The following is a 24,311-nucleotide window of genomic DNA, read 5'->3' as shown; positions in this document are numbered from 1 at the left end:
ACAACATATAAGTGTTCCAGTTTCTCTGCCTTCTTGCCAACACTTGTTATTGTCTGTCTGTCTAGGTGTGAAGTGGGATCTCATGGTGGTTTGATGTGCAGTTCCCTAGTGACAAGTGATGTTGAACATCTTTCTAAGTGAAGGGTAAAAATAATTTATTTAGTGGAATGTTTACTATATGCCAAACCCTTCACTGAATTCACTAGGTTTCAGCACTAGGTGTTTTTGGCTCAGTGGTGGGGTGGAGAGAAGACTGGGAGCAGGCTTGATGGAGCAGTCTCCTGAGTGGTGCCTGTTTAGCTGGTAGAGGCCTGGAGAATCCCAGAGATGGCGGAGCCTGGTGGGCTGCCGGCTATGGGGTTGCACAGAATTGGACACGACTGAAGCGACAGCAGCAGCAGCAGCAGCAGCTAGAGGTCTAGGGAAAGGCCATGTTGATGCCTGATCTGTCAAGATGAAATGTCTCTAAACGGAGTTGGCCACTGGCACACACTGTACCCACCTGCTCAACGCTATGGCCATGTCTTGGCCGACTTGCTTCACCAGCTTTCATTACATTGTTGAGGGAGTGGAAGAGGCAGACGGTCACAGGTGTTCTGGAGCCTGGGTTGTTGCTGTTCAGAAGTGGGCTCTGCAGTAGCTGCTCATTCAGGTCTGTAAGGGTATTGATGACCCTGACCTGGAATTTCAGCAGACACATACACATCTCTGTGCTGTTTATGACTGCTTTAAATCTGGGTTCTCCTTATAAGGAGTTCTGTGTTCTTCACACTTCCAATGCATTTTTATAAGAAGCAATATTACAACTTGGCAGGGAAGGAACATATATTGCTACACGTTACCTATAGGAGGATGTGTGTTTCTGGTTATTCTAAGGAACCAAAACAACCCTTTTCACTGTGATAAGCAGATCAAATATCTAATTAACAGAAGCTTAAAAAGAAAAAGAAATGCTGAGGAAAAGAGCAATGCTGACAGAAATACCAAGTAGACTATCACTTTATATTTAGGGCCTCCAAAGCACTAAAGACAGACTTAAAAGGGAGATCAAGGAGCATTTCTAAATGAAACAGAAAACACCAATTTTCCTTTCTGTGGGTTGTTTGCAAGTAAAAAAAAAAAAAAGTCAACTAATAAGGTGAAGCTAACTGACAGATATTAAGTGAATATACACTGCAGTTATAACAATTTTTGTTTGGAAATGTTATTTTCAAAGTTACATGTATTAAAGACCTCTGCAAAATAAAAAAATGCAACAAAATTTAAAAGACTTGTTGCTAAAATATCAGCAGCTTATATAACAAAAGTTAATATCAATAGTAAAGGTCTCTTATTCTTCACAAATAAGAAAATGACCAAAAAACCCAAAGGGGAAAAATGAGTGAAGGACATACAGAAGCAATTCAGAGGACAAATAAAAATGGCCAATAAATATATAAAATGATGTCTGACCTCTTTAGTGATCAATAAATGCTTTTCTTTCTTTTCTAAGCCTTTGAAATTGGCAAAAGTGAGAGTGTGAGGACGTGGCTTGTGAGAACATAAAATGGTGCCTTTTAGGAGGGTGATTTTGTCATTGATTAAAAATTTAAGAGTCCATCAGTTCTATTTCTCGCTCTCTATCCCAGAGGGATGTTTGCATAAGCATTCAAAGATGTAGGTACATGGATGTTTATGGATATGCTATTTGCAAGGGTAAACAAATGAAAAGTATTCAAATGAGCATCAAGAATAGTGAGTTCACGTCTGTATGCTGCTATGAAAAGATATCCATGACAGAGTATTAAGTAAAAAAATTAAGAAGCAGAAAAATGTATATATTAATAATTTAACCCCATTTTTGTTAACACCAAATAGCAAAGTTGTGTATGTATAGACAAAAGTCTGGAGAGTTGCGCATAACAAATTACAGAGAGTAACATCTAGAGAATGAGATTGGCAAGAAGGACCAAGATGGTGAAGGTTTCTATTTCTTACTTAATGTTTTTGCTCTGATTTTTGAGTAATAACCACATACTATTTATGTAATTAAAAAGTCTAAATAAACCAACCCAGACTGCACCTATGTGCTTACAGCAGAATATTTCAAAATATAGGAAATGGAAAAAAAGAATTTAAAATTCTCACTAATCCTACCACCTTAATTTACTAATGTGTAAGATGTAGAAAAGAGGCATGAGTAGTCAGGGGGAAGTAACAGTGGCAAAGATGGCTGCCATAAATACAAATATCACGGGGTTTTCGATGCCTGCTTCAAGGATGTCCGTCTCTATCTACCTCAAGAAGCGGACCTATTTTTGTCTCCCATGATGTCCCCTAACAGATGTATCAGAAAGGCAGTAACCTGATAAACAGACAAAAGAAAATAAACACAGCATGTCTGAGAATGTCACCACTGATTATTTACAATCTTCCAATCTGAAGGTATTTCAAACACCCGCTAATATTTGAATCTCTACAAAATACTTTTATGTTCAATTCTGCACAAGGCACAATCTCCAGATGATCTATTTTCTATTTTATTATTCTTTTTCTCTTTTTCATTTCCTCTTCATACCTCCCCCCGGCCAAGTCGTCCTCTACTTACCTGAGCTGACTCAGAAAATCCTGGGATAAAGGCTGCCAGTCCCTCAAGGATCTCGCAAGCTTTCTGCAGTTTGTTGTGAGTTCGCAAACCAAGAACTGCTTTGCTAAAGTTCCCTGTTATCTCATCTATGACCTATTGAGAACAAAGAGTTTTCTCAAAATTATTTATATAAAATTACTGCACTTTAGTAGTTTCAGCCATTGTTTTAACAAGAATTGACTTTTGATACTATTACAAACTCTACGAATCAGACTCTCCACAAGTTACTATCGATACTTTCACAAGCTGTTCTGCAAATAGATAGAATTTATTTTCACCTCTTTATACAGCACAGAAAATGGATAACCAGGTTATACAATGAAAGATCCAAGGATAAATGAAGCTGGAAATAAGACTTATAAGAATAAGCCGAAGTCTCATTCCATCATCAAAAGTGAGGCTCACACCTCCTAGAGTAATGCAAAAAAAAAAAAAAAACCAAGTTGGACCTAATTAAACTTAAAAGGTCTTGCACAGCAAAGGAAACTATAAACAAGGTGAAAAGACAACCCTCCAAATGGGAGAAAATAATAGCAAATGAAACAACTGACAAAGGATTGATTTCCAAAATATTCCAGCAGCTCATGCAACTGAACACCAGAAAAACAAACCCAATCAAAAAGTGGGCAAAAGACCTAAACAGACATTTATCCAAAGATGACATACAGATGGCTAATAAACACAAGAGAAGATGCTCAACACCACGCATTATTAGAGAAAAGTAAATCAAAACTACAGTAAGATATTACTTCACACCGGTCAGAATGGCCATCACCAAAAAATCTGCAAATGCACGCTGGAGAGGATATGAAGAAAAGGGAACCCTCTTGCACTGTTGGTGGAAATGTAAATTGATACAGCCACGATGGAAGACAGTCTGGAGATTCCTTAAAAAAAAAACTAGAATAAAACTACAATACGACCTAATAATCTCACCTGCGGACATATACCCTGAGAAAACCATAACTGGAAAAGACCCATGTACCCCAATATTCATTGCAGCACTATTTACAAGAGCAAGGACACGGAAGGAGCCTAGACATTCACTGACAGATGAATGGGTAAAGCAGCTGTGCTACATATACACAACGGAATATTGTGCTTACTCACGCAGTCGTGTCTGGCTCTTTGGGACCTCATGGACTGTAGCCCATCAGGCTCCTCTGTCCATAGAATTTTCCAGGCAAGAATACTGGAGCGGGTTGCCATTTCCTTCCCCAGGGGATCTTCCCGACCCAGGAACTGAACTGGGATCTCCTGCCGTGCTGGCGGATTCTCTACCAGCTGAGCCACCAGGGAAGTTACCACAACGGAATATTACTCAGCCATAAAGAGGAATGGAGCTGAATCAGTGCTAATGAGGTGGATGGCCCTAGAGCCTATTATACAGAGTGAAGTCAGTCAGAAAGAGAAACAAAGACCATCTATTAACGCGTGTATATGGAATCTCGAAACATGGTCCTGATGAGCCTATCCACAGGGCAGGAATAGAGATGCAGACATAGAGAAGACTTGTGGACACGGGGAGGCGGGGAAGGAGGGGAGGCGGGGAAGGAGGGTGGGGCAAAAGCAGAGAGTAGCGTGGACACGCACGCACTACCATGTGTAAAAGAGACAGCCGGTGGGAATTTGCCATATGACTCAGGGAACTCAGACCGGGGCTCTGCGACAACACAGAGGGCTGGAGTGGGATGGAAGGTGGGAGGGATGTCCAAAACAGAGGGCACGCATGTATCCCTATGGCTGATGCATGTTGATGTCAGGCAGAAACCAACACAATATTGTAAAACAATTATCCTGTAACTAAAAATAAATCTTAAAAAGAAAGGGTCACATGGAAATAAAACTAACTCTTCCAGGGACTTCCTTGGTAATTCAGGGGTTAAGACTCCACGCTCCTAATGCAGGGGCACAGAACTGACCCCTGGTCAGGGAACTAAGATGCACACTGCATGGTGGAGCCAAAAAAACCCAAACAAACCCAATCTTCTCTATTTGGAAGGATATTTCATCTCTCAGGTTTCCCACCCTGTTTATTTCCCTCCATTCAAGAGTTCATGTTCGAGAAGGTAGTACCTTAAATACCGCTTGGCAGGAGGTGGAGGCAGAAAACCTCTCTGAGAAAACAAACCCAGAGCACTGGACCTGCCTCAAAGCTTAAGAGGTCATTGCTTTCAGACTGGAGGTCCAGCCCTGAGATAATCTCTGTTTATACCAATGACTTGGTCCAATTACCAGAGAATATTCCACTTACAGCTTAATTGAATCACAGTCAATAAATCTTCATTAAATGCCTACTGTGTGCAGCCAGACTCACGAGTTAGAGCACTTCCAGTCAGCTATGGTCCTACCCTCATGGACCATATGATTGAACAGAGGTCAGGGAGATGCCCTGGAGTAGGAAATGGCAACCCACTCCAGTACTCCTGCCTGGAGAATTCCCTGAACAGAGGAGCCTGGTGGGCTACAGTCCATGGGGTTGCAAAGAGTCAGACACGACTGAGCGACCTTCACTTTGTTATCTGCACTCCTACATACTTGGCCATTAGAGCTTTTTTCTTTATCGAAATTGCTAACTGAATGTTACTGATGTGTAAAAGTACAATTAGCTTTGGTATAGTAATCTGGCATTCAGCAACGCTACTAAATTCTCTTAGTATTTATAGTCATTTATTTGTAGACTCCTGGGGAGTCTACACTTCAGATTTCCCTTTGTTTAAAGAAAACATGTCTGTTGAAATGACTGTAGGTTAGTTTCTCCCCAGGGGAATACAATACCAGCAGAGACAATAGTGGACATCTAGCTTCCATTAACACTGAGTGCAGGTTCGGAGCAAACAGGATTCCTCTTCAGCAGGGAAATGTTTGCATGTAAGTAGAGCTTGTGTTTAAAAAAAAAATGGGTAGAAGCAGGATAATTTTCTTCAGTCAAAATTGTCACGACGGCTTTGCTTTATCTTAAGGTTTGGGGCAAAGGGGGAAGAAAGATTAAAAAAAGAGTTGAGATGTTGAGTAGGAGGAGCTGTCAGAAGGGTTTGCTGCTCCTGAAAAAGTGGGGCAGGTGAATAAGGCTTCCTCCTCGCCTGAAGCACTAAATAGAACATCATTAAATAATAAGACATTAAATCCTGAAGTGTGTATAAAACCCATTGTGGAATATTTCCATAGACTTGCTTAGCTCTGAATTGGGATACAGGCTTGTCTGTTAGGAGAGGAAACCTTTTCCCTTCTTCCCTTCCAGTTTCTTCAGCTGGGCTAATAATTAAGCCAACATAAAACCTATTAACAAGAGAGAAACAAATATAATTACGTATGTATGGGAGTCCCAAAGATGGGAGTTTCACAGACAGGCCACTGAGGTTCAGATCCCATCCTGAGCTAAGAAGGGGCCAGGGGTCTGGGACTTCGGAGTGGAGGAAGACATTCACAGAAAGATGGGAAGGGGAAAGGTCTGGTAAATGCATGCTTGTCACACCATGTAGAGAAGTTTTTCTGATATAAGAAAATTGATTGTGGTAACATTAATAGCTCTTTTCCTGGTTCGAGCTCCTAATCTAATTTCTTTCAGGCGGTGAAGTGGGAGGTAAAAAGTTCTTCTTGAGTCTGTTGGGCCTTAACTGTCTTCAGCTTGAGATAACCCAGGTTGCCACAGTGGCACGTTTTGGGGCAACCTGCCCTGAACCCCATCATTGTCAGGCATTCCTATGTTCTGCTCAGGGGTGAAGGGTGAAAACAGCTCCTTCCTAGCAGCATCTTCCTGAAGCATCACCATATAGAAGGAAAGGGTAAAAAAGGGCTCTTTCAGGGTCACAAGGGTGACTGGCTGTGACTTCAGTTTTCCACACTCACCTGATCAGGTGCATTCTGAAAGGGTACTTGTGGGTGACTGGTGAAGACGCTTGGGTGTGAGTCCTCTTTGGGGCTTGAAGTTATTTCTTCCAGAGCTTTTCCAGCATGTGTTACAGATCCAGGCCCGGGGAGCTCTGGTGTCAGAGGGAGAGGCTTGCTGGTAGGTGCCGGCGTGACTGACACCCCCTGCGGTGTGACTTCAGGTGGCACCGAAGGAAATGGGCTGAGATGATGGCACAGGGTCTTGGACTAGAAGATAAAAACCCGCAAAGGAGAAGGCTGAATATGATTTTCCTAAATGATGAATAATTAAGGCAAGTGCTTCTAAAATTGCTCTAGAATCCCCACATCCTGTACGATATTAACAGGCATTTCTCTCAAAAAGATCCTGTGCACAGTCTAGAGAAAGTGGCATACCGTATTATCCTCTTTAAGAGCCACAATTTATATTCCTGTGCTTACTGTCACTCATTCACTAAATTATAATTAAGCATCTACTATGTGCTAAGTAATGTTCTGGGGAACCAAGGACACAGCAGTGAACAAAATGAGCCAAGTTCTTGCCTCATGGAGCCTCCATTTTCATGGTGGTGACAGATACACGATTCGTGTACTGAATCAAGTTAAAAAAACACACACACAAAAAAGTAAGCAGATAAAGAGGAAAGGTGCTCGGCTGTCAGGAGAGGGTGTTCTTGCTGACAGTTGAATGAAGTGGGGAGAGAAAGCTCTGCCAATGCACTGGAGAAGGACAGCTGAGGGGTGCAAAGGTCCTGAGGCCACAGCTTGCTGGCTTTGAGGAACGAGGAGGCTAGATGAGCAGAAGTGGGGACCGGGGTGATCAGGGAGCCCCTGGGGGTGGGGGTGAGGACAGCACTGGGGTCAGGCCAGTGACAACAGGCTGAGTTTACTCAGTCTGAGCGGGGAAGATGCTAAGGGCTTCGAGGAGCAGGGGCGTGATCCAATTCTGCTCTGAAGGACTCCTCGCACTGCTGGGTTGGGAACGGGCAGGAAGGGGCCAAGAGGTGGCGGATGCACAGCTTAGATGGGAGATGACGGTGGTGTGGGCTGGGGTGTGATCGCAGTGCAGATGCTGAGGCCTGGGCAGCTGAAAGGCTCAGAGAAGTCCTACAGGCATAAACCTTTGCTTGTTTTCCTTCTTTTAAGCAATGCTGGTTGTTATTTTACAGAACATCACTTGGGAGATGCTGCTTTAAAGGGTATTTACTTCATCTCTATTTTCCTTCTTTCACGCTGCTAGAAACACATATTTTGCAGTTAATATTAGATCAAGTAAATGTGCATCTATATTTAGACAATATAGGACACAGCGGCAAGAAGGCTGAGAAATTTCTTGGAGGTAAATTTTTGTCGGGGGGGTGGGTATGCTTTGCTGCACAGCTTGTGGGGTCCTAGTTCCCCAACCAGGGTTCAAATCTGAGCTCCCTGGAGTGGAAACATGGAGCCCTAACTACTGGACTGCCACAGCAGTCCCTTGAAGGTGAAATTTTATCGATTATGCAGAGTTCCTACCACTGTTTTCCTTTCACTCAAATTTCTTTCTTTTTCCTTAAAAAAATTGTTTTAAATGTTATTGCACAGCATATATTTTGATAAGATGCCACAGATCCTTTCTGGGATGAAGTAGGGAATAAATCAACAACCGACCAACAAATAATTATACCAACATCATAGCCAAAAAGGCTTTAAAATTTTCTTTAATAAAGCATCCACCAGACCTGATTCTTTGCTGCACCTAAGTACTTTCCTTTCCTTCTTCGAAAACTATATCCAGAGCCCTCTAGGAGACAGAGGAGAGTTCTGGCAGAACCCACCAAGAACGACGAAGGGAGCCACATTTCAAGGTGTGCACTGTGGTGAAGTACTTACCATGTTAGCCTGAGCAGGCTGGTGACATGTGGTTGAAAGATGAGTGTCTCCTATAGGAAAAAGAGTTGATTATGTTCAAGGGAAAGGCTTAGGATAGAAATATTTCTATTTTGCTTGAAGATTATTTGTTTCTGAAAACAATGCAAATTGTTTTATGTAGGAAGCCAAAGTGCTGATTTCCTACTGTTGCTCCATCTGTAGAAAGCCAGATTCCTGGAGCAGAAGCATCACATTACTAATGTCTCATCTCTTCGCTTACTCTTCCAAGACCCAGATCCTCTGTATGAAAATATCAGATCAATCATAAAGTTGCCAGAATATAAATATTACCGCAGAAATATCGGCCTCATAATTTTACCAAAAAAGAGCTCTTATTCAATAAATCAGAGCATATCTCTGACAGACTTGGGAAATGATCATTTACAGCATTTTACCAGATCACCGTTATTGTCTTTATTCTCTTTCCACATTTTTCCAGTAAGAAAACTGTTGTTTGAAGGCAGTATCTGGATATTACCATGCTTATTTGCTATGAACTTAAGTTGATTTCTTTCAAAGCATGAGTGTCTGGACCCATGCACACTGACCTGACCACAGCAAGTCCACTTTGCCCTCTTTTCTTTTCTTAGAGCACTCCCTTTGATGTTCATAAGGCTGGTATGTACGCTTAGCAGCAAAATCACCGCAGCTACCACTGCTGGGGCAGGACACGGTTCTGAGATGCTCTTCGGATCAACTGCCCTGTTTTTCTATCAAGATGAACAGAAGTAAGAAAGACTGTAGAAACTGAATTCTGAGTCAAAGACCTGAGGTCCAGAGCTGGTTTGCCTTTTACTGAGACTTATGATGAAGCCTTAATGACTTAACCGCTTAGTTTTCTCATCTGGAGACTGGATTTAATAATATCCCGTGACGTGAAAGTTAAACCAGTATACGCAGAGTTGAGAAAAACATCACCTCAGAGTAGGGCCATTAGGCTGACAGCTTGCTGGGAACAGGAAACTGACATAGAACATCAACTGCTTATCTGAGAAGGGGTTATGACCACGAAATAAAACCAACAGGCTGCTAAACTTCAGAGTGATCCAATTCTTAGTCTTAGACAAATGTCTTTTGACAGATCTTGCCTAAAGGGAAAAAAAAAAAAAACAAAGACTAAAAGGGAGCCTATGAATAGCAGTTTAGAACCCAGAAACTGACTCCAAAGGACTCAGAGGAAACGACAGCTCTAAAAATCAACAGCAAAATCCAGAAAAATATTTCAGGAGGCTGTTTAACATCCTTGATCGAAACAAAGTCATTTTTTTGGGGCCATGCCACCAAACAGAAATTCTTAAAGATAAACCAATTGAAGGTAATATGCATAAGAGAGATTAAAAGAGGAATAAATTATATTAGAGGACTTCAAGAACACCAGAAATGCTACAGAAAAATTAAGATCCACATTGGAGGTAACACAGAGCAGAACTAAGGTGGAAAAGGCAAATGGTGGTACACAGGATAAGCATAAGGAGTTCTTTCAGAATGCAACAGCTGCTGCTGCTGCTGCTACTAAGTCACTTCAGTCATGTCCGACTCTGTGCGACCCCATAGACGGCAGCCCACCAGGCTGCCCCGTCCCTGGGATTCTCCAGGCAAGAACACTGGAGTGGGTTGCCATTTCCTTTTCCAATGCATGAAAGTGAAAAGTGAAAGTGAAGTCACTCAGTCGTGTCCGACCCTCAGTGACCCCATGGACTGTAGCCTACCAGGCTCCTCCGTCCATGGGAGTTTCCAGGCAAGAGTACTGGAGTGGGGTGCCATTGCCTTCTCCGAATGCAACAGAAAGAGTGATAAATAGGAAACCATCTTTTCACTTAGAAGAATGACAGGAAAGATATGGAGGGTAGAAACCAGCAGGAGAGCACACAGATAATTGGTATTTCTCAGGGCATAAACCAACGCAAATGAGAGAGGGATAAATGGGTAGAACAGAATAAAATTTTCTTGAACTGAGAAAGATGTATATATGCAACATCACATTCTAGGCAAAAATCAGTGAAAAGCAATCTAAATGCATGCTAAGAAAATTTCTGTAGTACAGGATTAAAAAAAATTCTACAAGCAATCTGATAGGGTAAAAAAAGTCTACCAGGAAAAAAGGTGGGGTGGGTAGCTAGCCTTAGCCTTAGTCTTTTCCACTATAGCATTAAATGCCAAAAAACAAGAGAATCATGTCTACAGAGTTTTGAGGAGAAGACTATGAGGAAAGAATTGTATCACATTCACTGCAGAGTGTGTTGGCTATTCTCTCTCCCCTTTCTTTAATGGGAACCTGGTAGCCCAGCTAAGGACTATATTTCCCAGTCCTCCCTGCTCTATGGTGCAGACATGAGTTCTGGTTCTGGCCAATGGGATATGAGAAGTAACAGGTGCAATTTCCAGGCTATGCCCTTAAGGAAAAAAAAAAGAAAGATCAGCCTCCTGTCTCCCATCCCTCAACTTTCTCATCTCTCCTTCCCATTTGCTAGAATGTGAACATAGAATTCTGGACGAAGAAACAGCTTTTATAGACATGAGATAGATGCTACAAGTTGATGGCAGAACAAGGAAGCACTTGGGTCCTGTCAACCAAGGAGCTATCCTTTCAGCCATTAAGTTCTTCCTCAGACTGTTATGCAAAAAAGAAATGAACATCTGTTTTACTTAAGCTACCATTTTGGCCTCTGTTATAGCAATTGATCCTATGTTTTAACTGTACACTCTGCTAACATATGGCTCATTGATGTTAAAGTAATGAGATCAGGCCCAAGATGGAGTCACTCACACTAAGCCCCACATTAGCAAATGGCTCTCCCAGGGAAGGAAGGCCATGCTCAACTAGTCAGCACCCACCTGCCCAGCACAACTTATATAACAGAGCTCCAAGACTTCCCCTTGCTCCACATAAGGGAAGCAACCCTGTTTTAACCAACCAGCAAATGCCCAGTATAATGCCCTTGCTCCTGCTCATTTCTGTCTATAAAAATCTCTCCCCTTGTAAAGCTCTTCAGAGCTCCTATCTGCTAGAGTGAATGTTGTCATGAGTCACTGAATAATAGCCTATTAGATCAGTAAATTGTCTGGGGAAAATCTTCCTTTAACATTGGGAAAGATATACCCATCTGAATGCAGAGTTCCAAAGAACAGCAAGGGGAGATAAGAAATGCTTCCTAAGTGAACAATGCAAAGAAATAGAGGAAAACAATAGAATGGGAAAGACTTGAGATCTCTTCAAGAAAATTAGAGATACCAAGGGAACATTTCATGCAAAGATGGGCACAATAAAGGACATAAATGGTCTGGACCTAACAGAAGCAGAAGATATAAAGAAGAGGTGGCAAGAATACACAGAAGAACTATACAAAAAAGATCTTCATGACCCAGATAACCACGATGCTGTGATCACTCACCTAGAGCCAGACATCCTGGAGTGCGAAGTCAAGTGTGCCTTAGAAACCATCACTACAAAAAAAAGCTAGTGGAGGTGATGGGATTCCAGTTGAGCTATTTCAAATCCTAAAACATGATGCTGTGAAAGTGCTGCACTCAATATGCCAGCAAATTTGGAAAACTCAGCAGTGGCCACAGGACTGGAAAAGGTCAGTTTTCATTCCAATCCCAAAGAAGGGCAATCCCAAAGAATGTTCAAACTAACACACAATTGCACTTATCTCACATGCTAGCAAAGTAATGCTCAAAATTCTCCAAGCCATGCTTCAATAGTTCGTGAACCGAGAACTCCCAGATGTTCAAGCTGAATTTAGAAAAGGCAAAGGAACCAGAGATCAAATTGCCAACATCTGCTGGATTATAGAAAAAGCAACAGAATTCCAGAAAACATCTACTTCTGCTTTATTGACTATGCTAAAGTCTTTGACTGTGTGGATCACACTAAATTGTGGAAAATTTAAAGAGATGGGAATATCACACCACCTTACCTGCCTCCTGAGAAATCTGTATGCAGGTCAAGAAGCAACAGTTAGAACCAGACATGAAATAATGGACTGGTTCAAAATTGGGAAAGGAGTACACCAAGGCTGTATATTGTCACCCTGCTAATTTAACTTCTACGCAGAGTACATCATGAGAAATGCTAGGCTGGATGAAGCACAAGCTGGAATCAAGATTGCTGGGAGAAAGATCAATAACCTCAGATATGCAGATGACACCACCCTTATGGCAGAAAGCAAAGAGGAACTAAAGAGCCTCTTGATGAAGGTGAAAGAAAAGAGTGAAAAATCTGGCTTAAAACTCAACATTCAAAAACCTAAGATCATGGCATCTGGTCCCATCACATCATGGCAAACAGATGGGGAAACAATGGAAACAGTGAGAGACTTTATTTTTTGGGCTCCAAAATCACTGCAGATGGTGACTGCAGCCATGAAATTAAAAGACGCTTGCTCGTTGGAAGAAAAGCTATGACAAACCTAGAAAACATATTAAAAAGCAGAGACATTACTCTGTTGACAAAGGTCCTTGTAGTCAAAGCTCCAGTAGTCATGTATGGATGTAAGAGTTGGACCATAAAGAAGGCTGAGTGTCAAAGAATTGATGCTTTTGGACTCTGGTTCTGGAAAAGACTCTTGAGAGTCCCTTGGACTGCAAGGAGATCCAACCAGTCAATCCTAAAGGAAATCAGTCCTGAAGATTCACTGGAAGGACTGATGCTGAAACTGAAGCTCCAATACTTTGGTCACCTGATGTGAAGAACTGACTCATTAGGAAAGTCCCTGACACTGGAAGAGACTGAAGGCAGGAGGAGAAGGGGACGGCAGAGGACGAGATGGTTGGATGGCATCACCAACTCGATGGACATGAATTTAAGTAAGCTCCAGGAGATGGTGAAGGACAGGGAAGCCTCCTGGCAAGCTGCAGTCCATGGGGTCACAAACAACTGGACACGACCAAGCAACTGAACAGCAACACTGGGAAGGCACAAGAAAGACTCCTTTTGATTATTCACAAGTTTCACTCCACCAATAGCTCTTCTGTGAAAAAATAACTGGAATAGAGGTGAGATGAAATTAATCACTAGAAGTGTGAAGTCATGGCACCAAGTGGTTGGTGACAAATATAAAACCAGTTAAAACAGAAATAAGTTCTAAAGGATTGTTGGATACCTGGCTGTGATAAAAGCAAGAAAAAACTATTCTTAAGAGAAGTTCTTGTCAATTACAAACTGGCAAACTGCCATCTATAAGGATTAAATCATCTGCAGCTGCAGCTGTTGATTTTCAACACCCAGTGAAAGGAGTTCAGGATGCAGAGCAGAAATGAGGCGCTCTGTGCTCTGGGAAAAACTGGCAGGTCTTCAGACAATTAGATATTTTTGCAAACTGATTTTATGAGCCCAATTCTGATATCTCCTCATATTAAAAAAAAACACTCCTCATATTAAAAAAAATCCTGCCGGGTGATGACTACTCTTGTTGCTAGCAGAAACCTTCTGCAAAAAAAAGAAAAAAAGTGCTTGATTGCATGTTCTTCCCCTTCACCAAGATCACATATACTGACCTTGCCCCCTACCTCTTTGACAGTTTCTTAAAACTAACTGAGATGCTGTCTCCTGGGCTATAGTCCTCATTTTGCCCCAAAGAAAAACTAAACTCACAACTTTCATGTTGTTCTCCTTTTAAAGTTGACACTGTATAATTATTTAATATAACTATAACTTGAATAAAACCCATAGTTATACTAACAAGATCTAGGGAATGAGGGTGGGGGGGTGGAAATTAACCTGTACTATGTTCCTTTAAGCAGATGAGAGTTCAAAGAGACTGTGTCATTCCTGAGTCTGACAATTAGAAAAGCATAGGCATAGGAATGTAGACACAACTTCTTGAAGATAAGGAATTAAAAACTATTGAAAAACAAGATTTCAATAAAGGCAAAAGTAACAAGGAAGCATTAGAACAAGAAAGCACAGAGCAAGGCAAGAATGACACCTGTTACTTAAAGAAAGCCAGGGCTGCCCTGGCAGCTCAGTGGGAAAGAATCCACCTGCCAATGCAGGAGACACCAGTTCGATCCCTGGTTTGGGCTGGAGGACCCGGGTACGAGGCAGCTAAGGCCCTACGCCACAACTCCTGAGCCCACGTGCCACAGAGGCTGTGCACCCTAGAGCCTGTGCTCCGTGACAAGGGAAACCACCGCAGCGAGACGCCTACGCACCGCAACTAGGAGCAGCCCCCGCTCTCTGCAGCCAGAGAAGAGCCTGTGCAGCAACAAAGCCCCAGGGCAGCCAAAAACAATGGGAGAGAAAGAAGATGATAACCCACTATACGAATATTCTCAGAGCAATTAGATGCATTGACGTGAAACTTAGTAAAGTGACACAGAATTTTTTAAAGGCCCACACATCGAAAAAACACAAGACAATCTCTTTTCTCAATGAGGACATTTTTTAAAAAGTTATTTTTGAGCAAATTTGATGATATAAACTTGAAGGGTATATGTGAGACATCAAATGTACACTTAATTAATAATTTAGTTTTACAAAGGAATAGTTAAAATCACTTTATACAAAGTAGTATATAAATTTAGAGGCTTTGCTCCATCTGAAACTCAAACTTCAAGACATAGCTTTATCCAAACTTCTCAAATGCATCTTCAACATCACTGCTTTAATTATAACCAGAAGAAATTTCAGAATTAAGTTTTCCAAAATATCTCATCTTTACTTGATGGACAGGGAGGCCTGGCATGCTGCGATTCATGGGGTCGCAAAGAGTTGGACACGACTGAGAGACTGAACTTTACTGAATTATATCATTATATTTTCCCCTAACTCACAAGCACCCATTTACAAAGCATTCAGAAAAGTTGATTTTTACATTTGTTCTTTAGAAATATATTCTCCCTAGATGAGAAAATGTCTCTACAAGAATACTCTTTCTTGTTTTTTAAAGAACACTTTCTAAATTACTTTTTAAAAGGAAACTTGAGGGGCTAGTTGACAAGGACACCTAATCCTTGAAGCTGTGAGCTCCTACTCTTAAGACTATTACTTGGTCCACTTTAAATTTCTTTTTTTACCCGTTCTGTCAGGCGATCTCTATCATCAGCCCACACTGATACTGACTGAGGTCACTGAAAGAAATATTATTTTTCAAAAATAAAAAATTGAGCATACTATGATTTGAAAGACTTTACAAGGATTTTAAGAAGACTTTTTTGATGGAAAACATTGTCGGGGGAAAAAAAAAACAACTTGCCTTTTATTTGGGCATACGTGAAAAGAGGATGGCCAAAAAAAATACCAAGAAAACAGACCTATATAAAATGAAATCAAAGTCTGCAACACTAAGATTAAACAAAATAGAATGTAAAGGATATTTACTGCGCATCCGAGGCCAGGGGCGGTGACCCTGAGGAGCCACCCCGAGGCTGGGCCAGTGGCCAGGAGGAGCAACCCGAGGAGCGGTGGCTGCAGGAGGGCCTAGAGGAGCTATCCCACGTTGAAGGTCAGGAATGGCGGCGGTAAGGAGATACCCCTCCTCCAAGGTAAGGAGCAGCACCTGTGCTTTGCTGGAGCAGCCGGGAAGAGATACCCCATGCCCAAGGTAAGAGAAACCCAAGTAAAAGGGTAGGTGTTGCAAGAGGGCATCAGAGGGCAAACACACTGAAACCATACTCACAGAAAACTAGTCAATCTAATCACACTAGGACCACAGCCTTGTCTAACTCAATGAAACCAAGCCATGCCTGCGGGGCAAACCAAGACCGGCGGGTCATGGTGGAGAGGTCTGACAGAATGTGGTCCACTGGAGAAGGGAATGGCAAGCCACTTCAGTATTCTTGCCTTGAGAACCCCATGAACAGTATGAAAAGGCAAAATGATAGGATACTGAAAGAGGAACTCCCCAGGTCAGTAGGTGCCCAATATGCTGCTGGAGGTCAGTGGAGAAATAACTCCAGAAAGAATGAAGGGATGGCACCAAAGCAAAAACAATGCCCAGTTGTGGATGTGACTGGTGATAGAAGTAAGATCCGATGCTGCAAAGAGCAATATTGCATAGGAACCTGGAATGTTAGGTCCATGAATCAAGGCAAACTGGAAGTGGTCAAACAGGAGATGGCAAGGGTGAACGTCGACATTCTAGGAATCAGTGAACTCAAACAGACTGGAATGGGTGAATTTAACTCAGATGACCATTACATCTACTACTGTGGGCAGGAATCCCTCAGAAGAAATGGAGTAGCCATCATGGTCAACAAGAGAGTCCAAAATGCAGTCCTTGGATGCAATCTCAAAAACGACAGAATGATCTCTGCTCGTCTCCAAGGCAAAGCATTCAATATCACAGTTATCCAAGTCTATGCCCCAACCAGTAACACTGAAGAAACTGAAGTTGAACGGTTTTATGAAGACCTACAAGACCTTTTAGAACTAACACCCAAAAAAGCTGTCCTTTTCATTACAGGGGACTGGAATGCAAACGTAGGAAGTCAAGAAACACCTGGCTGCTGCTGAGTTGCTTCAGTCGTGTCCGACTCTGTGCGACCCCATAGACGGCAGCCCACCAGGCTTCCCTGTCCCTGGGATTCTCCAGGCAAGAACACTGGAGTGGGTTGCCATTTCCTTCTCCAACGCATGAAAGTGAAAAGTGAAAGTGAAGTCGCTCAGTCGTGTCTGACTCTTAACGACCCCATGGACCGCAGTCTACCAGCCTACTCTTGCCTGGGATTTTCCAGGCAAGAGCACTGGAGTGGGGTGCCATTGCCTTCTCTGAGAAACACCTGGAGTAACAGGTAAATTTGACCTTGGAATGTGGAATGAAGCAGGGCAAAGACTAATAGAGTTTTGCCAAGAAAATGCACTGGTCATAGCAAACACCCTCTTCCAACAACACAAGAGAAGACTCTACACATGGACATCACCAGATGGTCAACACTGAAATTAGACTGATTATATTCTTTGCAGCCAAAGATGGAGAAGCTCTATACAGTCAATAAAACAAGACCAGGAGCTGACTGTGGCTCAGATCATGAACTCCTTATTACCAAATTCAGACTCAAATTGAAGAAAGTACGTGAAACCGCTAGACCATTCAGGCATGACCTAAAACAAATCCCTTATGATTATACAGTGGAAGTGAGAAATAGATTTAAGGGCCTAGATCTGATAGAGTGCCTGATGAACTATGGAATGAGGTCCATGACATTGTACAGGAGACAGGGATCAAGACCATCCCCATGGAAAAGAAATGCAAAAAGCAAAATGGCTCTCTGGGGAGGCCTTACAAATAGCTGTGAAAAGAAGAGAGGAGAAAAGCAAAGGAGAAAAGGAAAGATAAGCATCTGAATGCAGAGTTCCAAAGAATAGCAAGAAGAGATAAGAAAGCCTTCTTCAGCGATCAGTGCAAAGAAATAGAGGAAAACAACAGAATGGGAAAGACTAGAGATCTCTTCAAGAAAATTAGAGATACCAAGGGAACATTTCATGCAAAGATGGGCTCGATAAAGGACAGAAATGGTCTGGACCTAACAGAAGCAGAAGATATTAAGAAGAGGTGGCAAGAATACACTGAAGTACTGTACAAAAAAGATCTTCATGACACAGATAATCATGATGATATGATCACTAATCTAGAGCCAGACATCCTGGAATGTGAAGTCAAGTGGGCCTTAGAAAGCATCACTATGAACAAAGCTAGTGGAGGTGATGGAATTCCAGTTGAGCTGTTTCAAATCCTGAAAGATGATGCTGTGAAAGTGCTACACTCAATATGCCAGCAAATTTGGAAAACTCAGCAGTGGCCACAGGACTGGGAAAGGTCAGTTTTCATTCCAATTCCAAAGAAAGGCAATGCCAAAGAATGCTCAAACTACCGCACAATTGGACTCATCTCACATGCTAGTAAAGTAATGCTCAAAATTCTCCAAGCCAGACTTCAGCAATACGTGAACCGTGAACTCCCTGATGTTCAAGCTGGTTTTAGAAAAGGCAGAAGAACCAGAGATCAAATTGCCAACATCCACTGGATCATGGAAAAAGCAAGAGAGTTCCAGAAAAAACATCTATTTCTGCTTTATTGACTATGCCAAAGCCTTTGACTGTATGGATCACAATAAACTGTGGAAAATTCTGAAAGAGATGGGAGTACCAGACCACCTAACCTGCCTCTTGAGAAATCTGTATGAAGGTCAGGAAGCAACAATTAGAACTGGACATGGAACAACAGACTGGTTCCAAATAAGAAAAGGAGTACGTCAAGGCTGTATATTGTCACCCTGCTTATTTAACTTATATGCAGAGTACATCATGAGAAACGCTGGACTGGAAGAAACACAAGCCGGAATGAAGATTGCTAGGAGAAATATCAATAACCTCTGACAGGCAGATGACACCACCCTTATGGCAGAAAGTGAAGAGGAGCTAAAAGCCTCTTGATGAAAGTGAAAGAGGAGAGTGAAAAAGTTGGCTTAAAGCTCAACACTCAGAAAACTAAGATCATGGCATCTGGTCCCATCACTTCATGGGAAATAGATGGGGAAACAGTGGAAACAGTGTCAGACTTTATTTTTGGGGGCTCCAAAATCACTGCAGATGGTGATTGCAGCCAGGAAATTAAAAGACACTTACTCCTTGGAAGAAAAGTTACGACCAACCTAGATAGTATATTCAAAAGCAGAGACATTACTTTGCCGACTAAGGTCCGTCTAGTCGAGGCTATGGTACTTCCTGTGGTCATGTATGGATGTGAGAGTTGGACTGTGAAGAGGGCTGAGTGCCGAAGAATTGATGCTTTTGAACTGTGGTGTTGGAGAAGACTCTTGAGAGTCCCTTGGACTGCAAGGAGATCCAACCAGTCCATTCTGAAGGAGCTCAGCCCTGGGATTTCTTTGGAAGGAATGATGCTAAAGCTGAAGCTCCAGTACTTTGGCCACCTCATGTGAAGAGTTGACTCATTGGAAAAGACTCTGATGCTGGGAGGGATTGAGGGCAGGAGGAGAAGGGGATGACAGAGGATGAGATGGCTGGATGGCATCACAGACTCGATGGACCTGAGTCTGAGTGAACTCCGGGAGATGGTGATGGACAGGGAGGCCTGGTGTGCTGCGATTCATGGGGTTGCAAAGAGTCGGACACAACTGAGCGACTGAACTGAACTGAACTGAGTACCTTGCTATGACAACACATTTCAGCATTAATTCAGTCTTGTGCATCCATTAAGGCAGCAACTGATGTCACATTACCTGAGGTCACTTTGCTTCTCGGTCTTATGACTTCTTTTTTTGTCCTCTTGAGCTTCCCACGTGAATGGGAATTGTTTCCATTTCTTTCACAATTGGCATCTTGGTCTGAAAAGGAATCTATTTGGAGGCCAATACAGAAGTTAACGTTTTGGATAAAACTCTAGCTGGAAGTCTATAAAACAATCACTACATGCAAGTACGTGATCATCAGGAAAAGACAAATTAAAGATAACTATCCTGCTGTTTTTCCAAAGAACAACAAGGTAGAAATTCTGTAGTAAGTCTTTTGCTCTGGAACACAGTACATCTCAATGGACGTGAATTTGAGCAAACTCAGGCGGATGGTGAAGGACAAAGGAGCCTGGCATACTGCAGTTCAAGGGGTCGCAAGGAGTTGGACATGACTTAGCAACTGGGGTTGCACAGAGTCGGACACGACTAAGCGACTTCACTTTCACTTTTCACTTTCATGCACTGGAGAAGGAAATGGCAACCCACTGCAGTATTCTTGCCTGGAGAATCCCAGGGACGGCAGGGCCTGGTGGGCTGCCATCTATGGGGTCGCACAGAGTCGGACACGACTGAAGCGACTTAGCAGCAGCAGCAACTGAAGAACAACAGTCACATCCCCTTATACTATTCAACAGTTCAAAATGCACCAACTTGATCAATAGTGTGAACAGAGAATTAAGTTCATTTTTAAGAAGCTGCATTCTAAGCACAGGATTTTCCCTTGTATTCAGTAATTCTTACTGTTAGAGACAGAAGTTCAGAAGGTGGGCAACAGCATTCTTGAACATGCCCCCTTTTGTATATTTGCCATTTCTTATCATGCTACTGACCACAGCTGGAGAAATCACGTAACCTTGTTGACTGCATCTCAGCTTAAATTCAAGATCGTGAACCATGAGGGGTCTGCCTTCGAGGGTACTGCCTGCTAATCACAGTATTTCCCTGGTCTATTCTCACTTCCACTCTCCTAAGCGGCCCTCTCCCACGTCCTCCTCATTCTCTGCCTCAATCTTGTCATGTCTTTGTTGTAAAACCTGAGTTGTTTATCCTGTAGCCTCCCAATTCTGGATTTTGATGGTCACATTCCCATGGCACCATTTCACATGTTTTCCAGTTCTCTCACTTTTCATAAACTGGTTGGCTCTAAAGGCGAAAGTACTTACTTTCTCGGGCCTCACATAATGTCTCTGTGTCTGTATTAATCTGGCAGCCAATATCAGGCATTGCTCTAATAGTCTATGTAATCTGTTTTATCTTCATCCTCATAACAATCCTTGGAAGGAAACTGGGCTCCATGGAGGATGAGTCGGTTGTCCAGGGTGGGAGAAACAAGATGTGAACCCAGGAAGCCTGGCTCTTGAGTGCAGTCTTTCCACTGTGGTGACATACTTCCTCTAGTTATCGGCACACAGACTCAGAATTTGCAGAACTGGCTTGGATAAATGGAATTCTTTTTGTCCAAGATTTCCTTCTGCAGAAACATTCTATGTTCTATAGCAGAAGTCTCTTGCAAGTACAAGAAAAATAATATTAGGAAACACATTTTCACTCCAAAACCAAGAGTAGCTGAGAATGTCTGAAAGCTCTCTTGGGAGAGTGACAAGTGGATGAATGATCACCATCGTTTAGACTCTATTAGGGGGCTGCCTTTCCAATCCTGGAGATGGGTTGGCTGAAATAAACTCTTGTGATGATAAAATCAGTTCACAATTGTAAGATGACTGCCAGTACTAGAGACGCAGTTTGTGAGAATGAAACATGTGAGCACCTGACTTCTGCAGAGACTGGGCTCACAACCTTGGCCTCATTAACAGCAGCATGCCATCACGGCAAAGAGACAAGAATATCACAAAGAGCTTGACAGGGTGAAGGAGGAGAGGTGTGCTGCTAGAAGTATGTAAACTTGAAATACTGGGTCCTTTCAATAGCCAGTATTTGAGAAAGATGATCTTTTTTTCCCCTTGTAATAGAAAAATATTGCAGTGTCTTCTGTTTTATCAAGCATCCATAGCTGCTGTACATTTTAATAAGAATGTATTTGTGATTTTTTAAAAAAAGTAGAACAGAACTTTTACCTAGACAGTCTGAGACATCATAAGGCCTCTGAGAATTCATCGAGCTATAAGTGCGTTATGTAACTATTACCAGGAAGAACATTGCTTAATGTGAAAACCAAACCAAACTAAACCCAGCTACCCCTTAATTCTCACCTCCTACCTCTGAAGAAGCAAACCTCGAATTGATAACAAGCTCCCCTATAATCCACCATATTCTTTCTATGCTCCTCTTTTGCTTCTTGTTCTTCCCAGTAAAGGCCAGGTGCTGAAAGGACTTGGGGGTGCACACTCTATCCAGGTCAAGAAACGAAGGGACCATCAAGACACAACCCTGCCCAACGACCAGAGGGGCTGCAGGACGAAGTCGTTACGGCCCACTCACAGACTCTATCTAATACTCTCACATGCTCTCCTTATTAAGAGTCAGTTTCTAAGAATTAGGTCTTTGGCAGCATGTAACTTCATCACTTACCAGCTTGGCAAATGAAGTAATGCTTCGCTGAGCAAGAGCCCTCTTTGGATGAGGTCTGATTGTGACTTCTGGTCAGGTAGACGCATCTGGCGGGCTTGGTGGCTGGGCGGGCTGTGACATCTGCTGCAGGGAGACCAGACCCAGATGAGCCTCATACTCAAAAATAGAACAGTTGAAAAAAAATAAATATGAACACCAAATTTTGCTAGCTTCCAGTAGCTGGAAATTTAGGACTACCCCCTGACACACACAAATTATAGACTGTTTATTTTTTCATATGATGTGTTATCACAAGGCTTCGTATTAACTTATCTAGACATCAACAAAGGTGTCCGACTCCTTGCGACCCCAAGGACTGTAGCCCACCAGGTTCATCTGTCCATGGGATTCTCCAGGCAAGAATACTGGAGTGGGTTGCCATTCCTTTCTCAGGGGATCTTTCTGACCCAGGGATAGAACCTGGTCTCCTGCATTGCAGGCAGATTCCTTACCATCTCAGCCACCAGGAAAATCCCAATGATGTAATAATGCCTTGAGCTTTTCTCTAAGACCCTAAGATTATTTTGCCTAAGTTTGAAAATATCTGTGTAAGAAAGGCAACTGGCAAATAATTTCTCTCTAAGCTTCTGTGTCAGGAAGCATGGGGCTGAGAATGATAGATATTTACAAGGAAAAAAGTAACCATTTCAGAATCTTGTACAATACTTTTAGTCCAATAGCAGGTAAATTAACTTTTGATAGGCTCTGAGACAAAAAAAATCTTATCATTTTGTGACACAGACAAATGAAAGGCTGGAGCACAAAAGTAGAGACATTTCAGAACAATGGTAACAAAGTGACCGATTTCTCTGCATACAAAAGGAGAAGAAGTCACATTTCTTTCCTTCTCTCATCTCAGAGGAAAAGTAAGGAAGTTTCCTTCATGAACACTAAACCCCAGAGCCTCACCTGGATGGTTTTTTTCTTGGTGTTTTCTCGGCAACGTTAAATTTCCCCCGACCCACCACTTTTCTTTTTCCAGAAAGTCCCAGAGGAGATCTTGAACCTCCTGGTTCCAGGTGAAAGCAAGGTGTCCTCCCTGAGCATGACAGTAACGTTCTGCTCCCTCAAAGCTGCACCGAAAGCTGTTCAGCTGAAAACAATTATTCCCTCCGCGTTGCTCTGGGCCGTGGAGTTCACTCCCTAGAACAAAACCTGTTGTGATGTATAACCAAAGCCAGGTTCTTCCTTTGAAGAACATTTTCACTGCGAACTGTGAGCATGGAAAGTGTTGGGGCTCCGCAGCTGCCTGCTCTTTTAAATATATTCTTGGTGGGCTCATCTTATTTATTACTATTATTCTTTTGGAAATAGGGAGTCATTTGTCAAGGAGACAAAAGGTTTTGTTTTAAGGATCCAGGTGGCGTTCCTACAGGCTGAAAGCAAATGCTAGGGATCAATAAAGCAACGGGCCCTCATAGCTGGGGCAGCACCACCTGTGTCTACACAACTGGCTATGCCTTTAGCTTTGCAATATCGTAATAGCCCTTTATTTGCTAAATCAAACCTGTAAGAGCATAGAGGGTGATGAATACCTAAGCCAGTGTTGCTAAAAGTTTAGTTTCGTAGTTTCTTTAAAAAAGAAAACCATTCTTGCAGACCCCCTAGAACTGATTTAAATTATTGTATTATTTCTTAAATACATTTATACACAAATCTAGGCATAAACTCTATCCTAAAGCTCTTACATAATCGTAAAAGCCAGACAATAAATATTTGATGAAAGCATGAATACAAATTAAATATAAACAAAACTGAAAACCACTTAAATTCAAATTTTGCCAAACTAAATAGCCGCTTATCAGATAAACATGGTTCCAGCCTACAGCCGCACAGGTTCTTTTGACTTTGTCATGCACACTGACTCCCGCTGTAGGGAAGAACCAATCCTCTCACCACTTTTCTCTAATTAACTTGATGAAAACCCTTTGTTCACAGAGCATGTCCCCTGTGACACACCTACCACTTATATACGTTAGCCAGTTCCCTTTCTTGGCACCAGAATGAGATCACAAATACAAATAAATGTGGGCACAGAAACTGCCTGGCAGGTTTCGGTATGTTTTCCAAATGGTCCACGTGATGCCTGCAGTACTTTAAAAATCACTGAGGAAGTGGACACCAAAATACAAAATTCTCTGAA

General features: G+C 42.3%; 1 protein-coding gene across 1 annotated transcript in view; it reads right to left on the bottom strand.

Annotated features, from left to right (window-relative positions):
* Positions 1–23,215, bottom strand: part of PKD1L3 (polycystin 1 like 3, transient receptor potential channel interacting) — an 80,764-nt gene extending 57,549 nt beyond the window's left edge. The window contains exons 1-7 of the mRNA XM_060397841.1: positions 23,134–23,215; positions 22,130–22,252; positions 19,589–19,705; positions 8,366–8,415; positions 6,476–6,724; positions 2,588–2,719; positions 503–679 (exon numbers count right to left, since the gene is read on the bottom strand). Of these exons, the coding sequence (XP_060253824.1) occupies positions 503–679; positions 2,588–2,719; positions 6,476–6,724; positions 8,366–8,415; positions 19,589–19,705; positions 22,130–22,252; positions 23,134–23,215 (930 nt within the window). The remainder of the gene's footprint in view (positions 1–502; positions 680–2,587; positions 2,720–6,475; positions 6,725–8,365; positions 8,416–19,588; positions 19,706–22,129; positions 22,253–23,133) is intronic.
* Positions 23,216–24,311: the final 1,096 nt, after the last annotated feature.

Source organism: Ovis aries, chromosome 14, assembly GCF_016772045.2.
Source record: "Ovis aries strain OAR_USU_Benz2616 breed Rambouillet chromosome 14, ARS-UI_Ramb_v3.0, whole genome shotgun sequence".
In the NCBI taxonomy this organism is placed as follows: Eukaryota; Metazoa; Chordata; class Mammalia; order Artiodactyla; family Bovidae; genus Ovis; species Ovis aries.
This window is presented reverse-complemented; position numbering and strand designations above follow the sequence as displayed.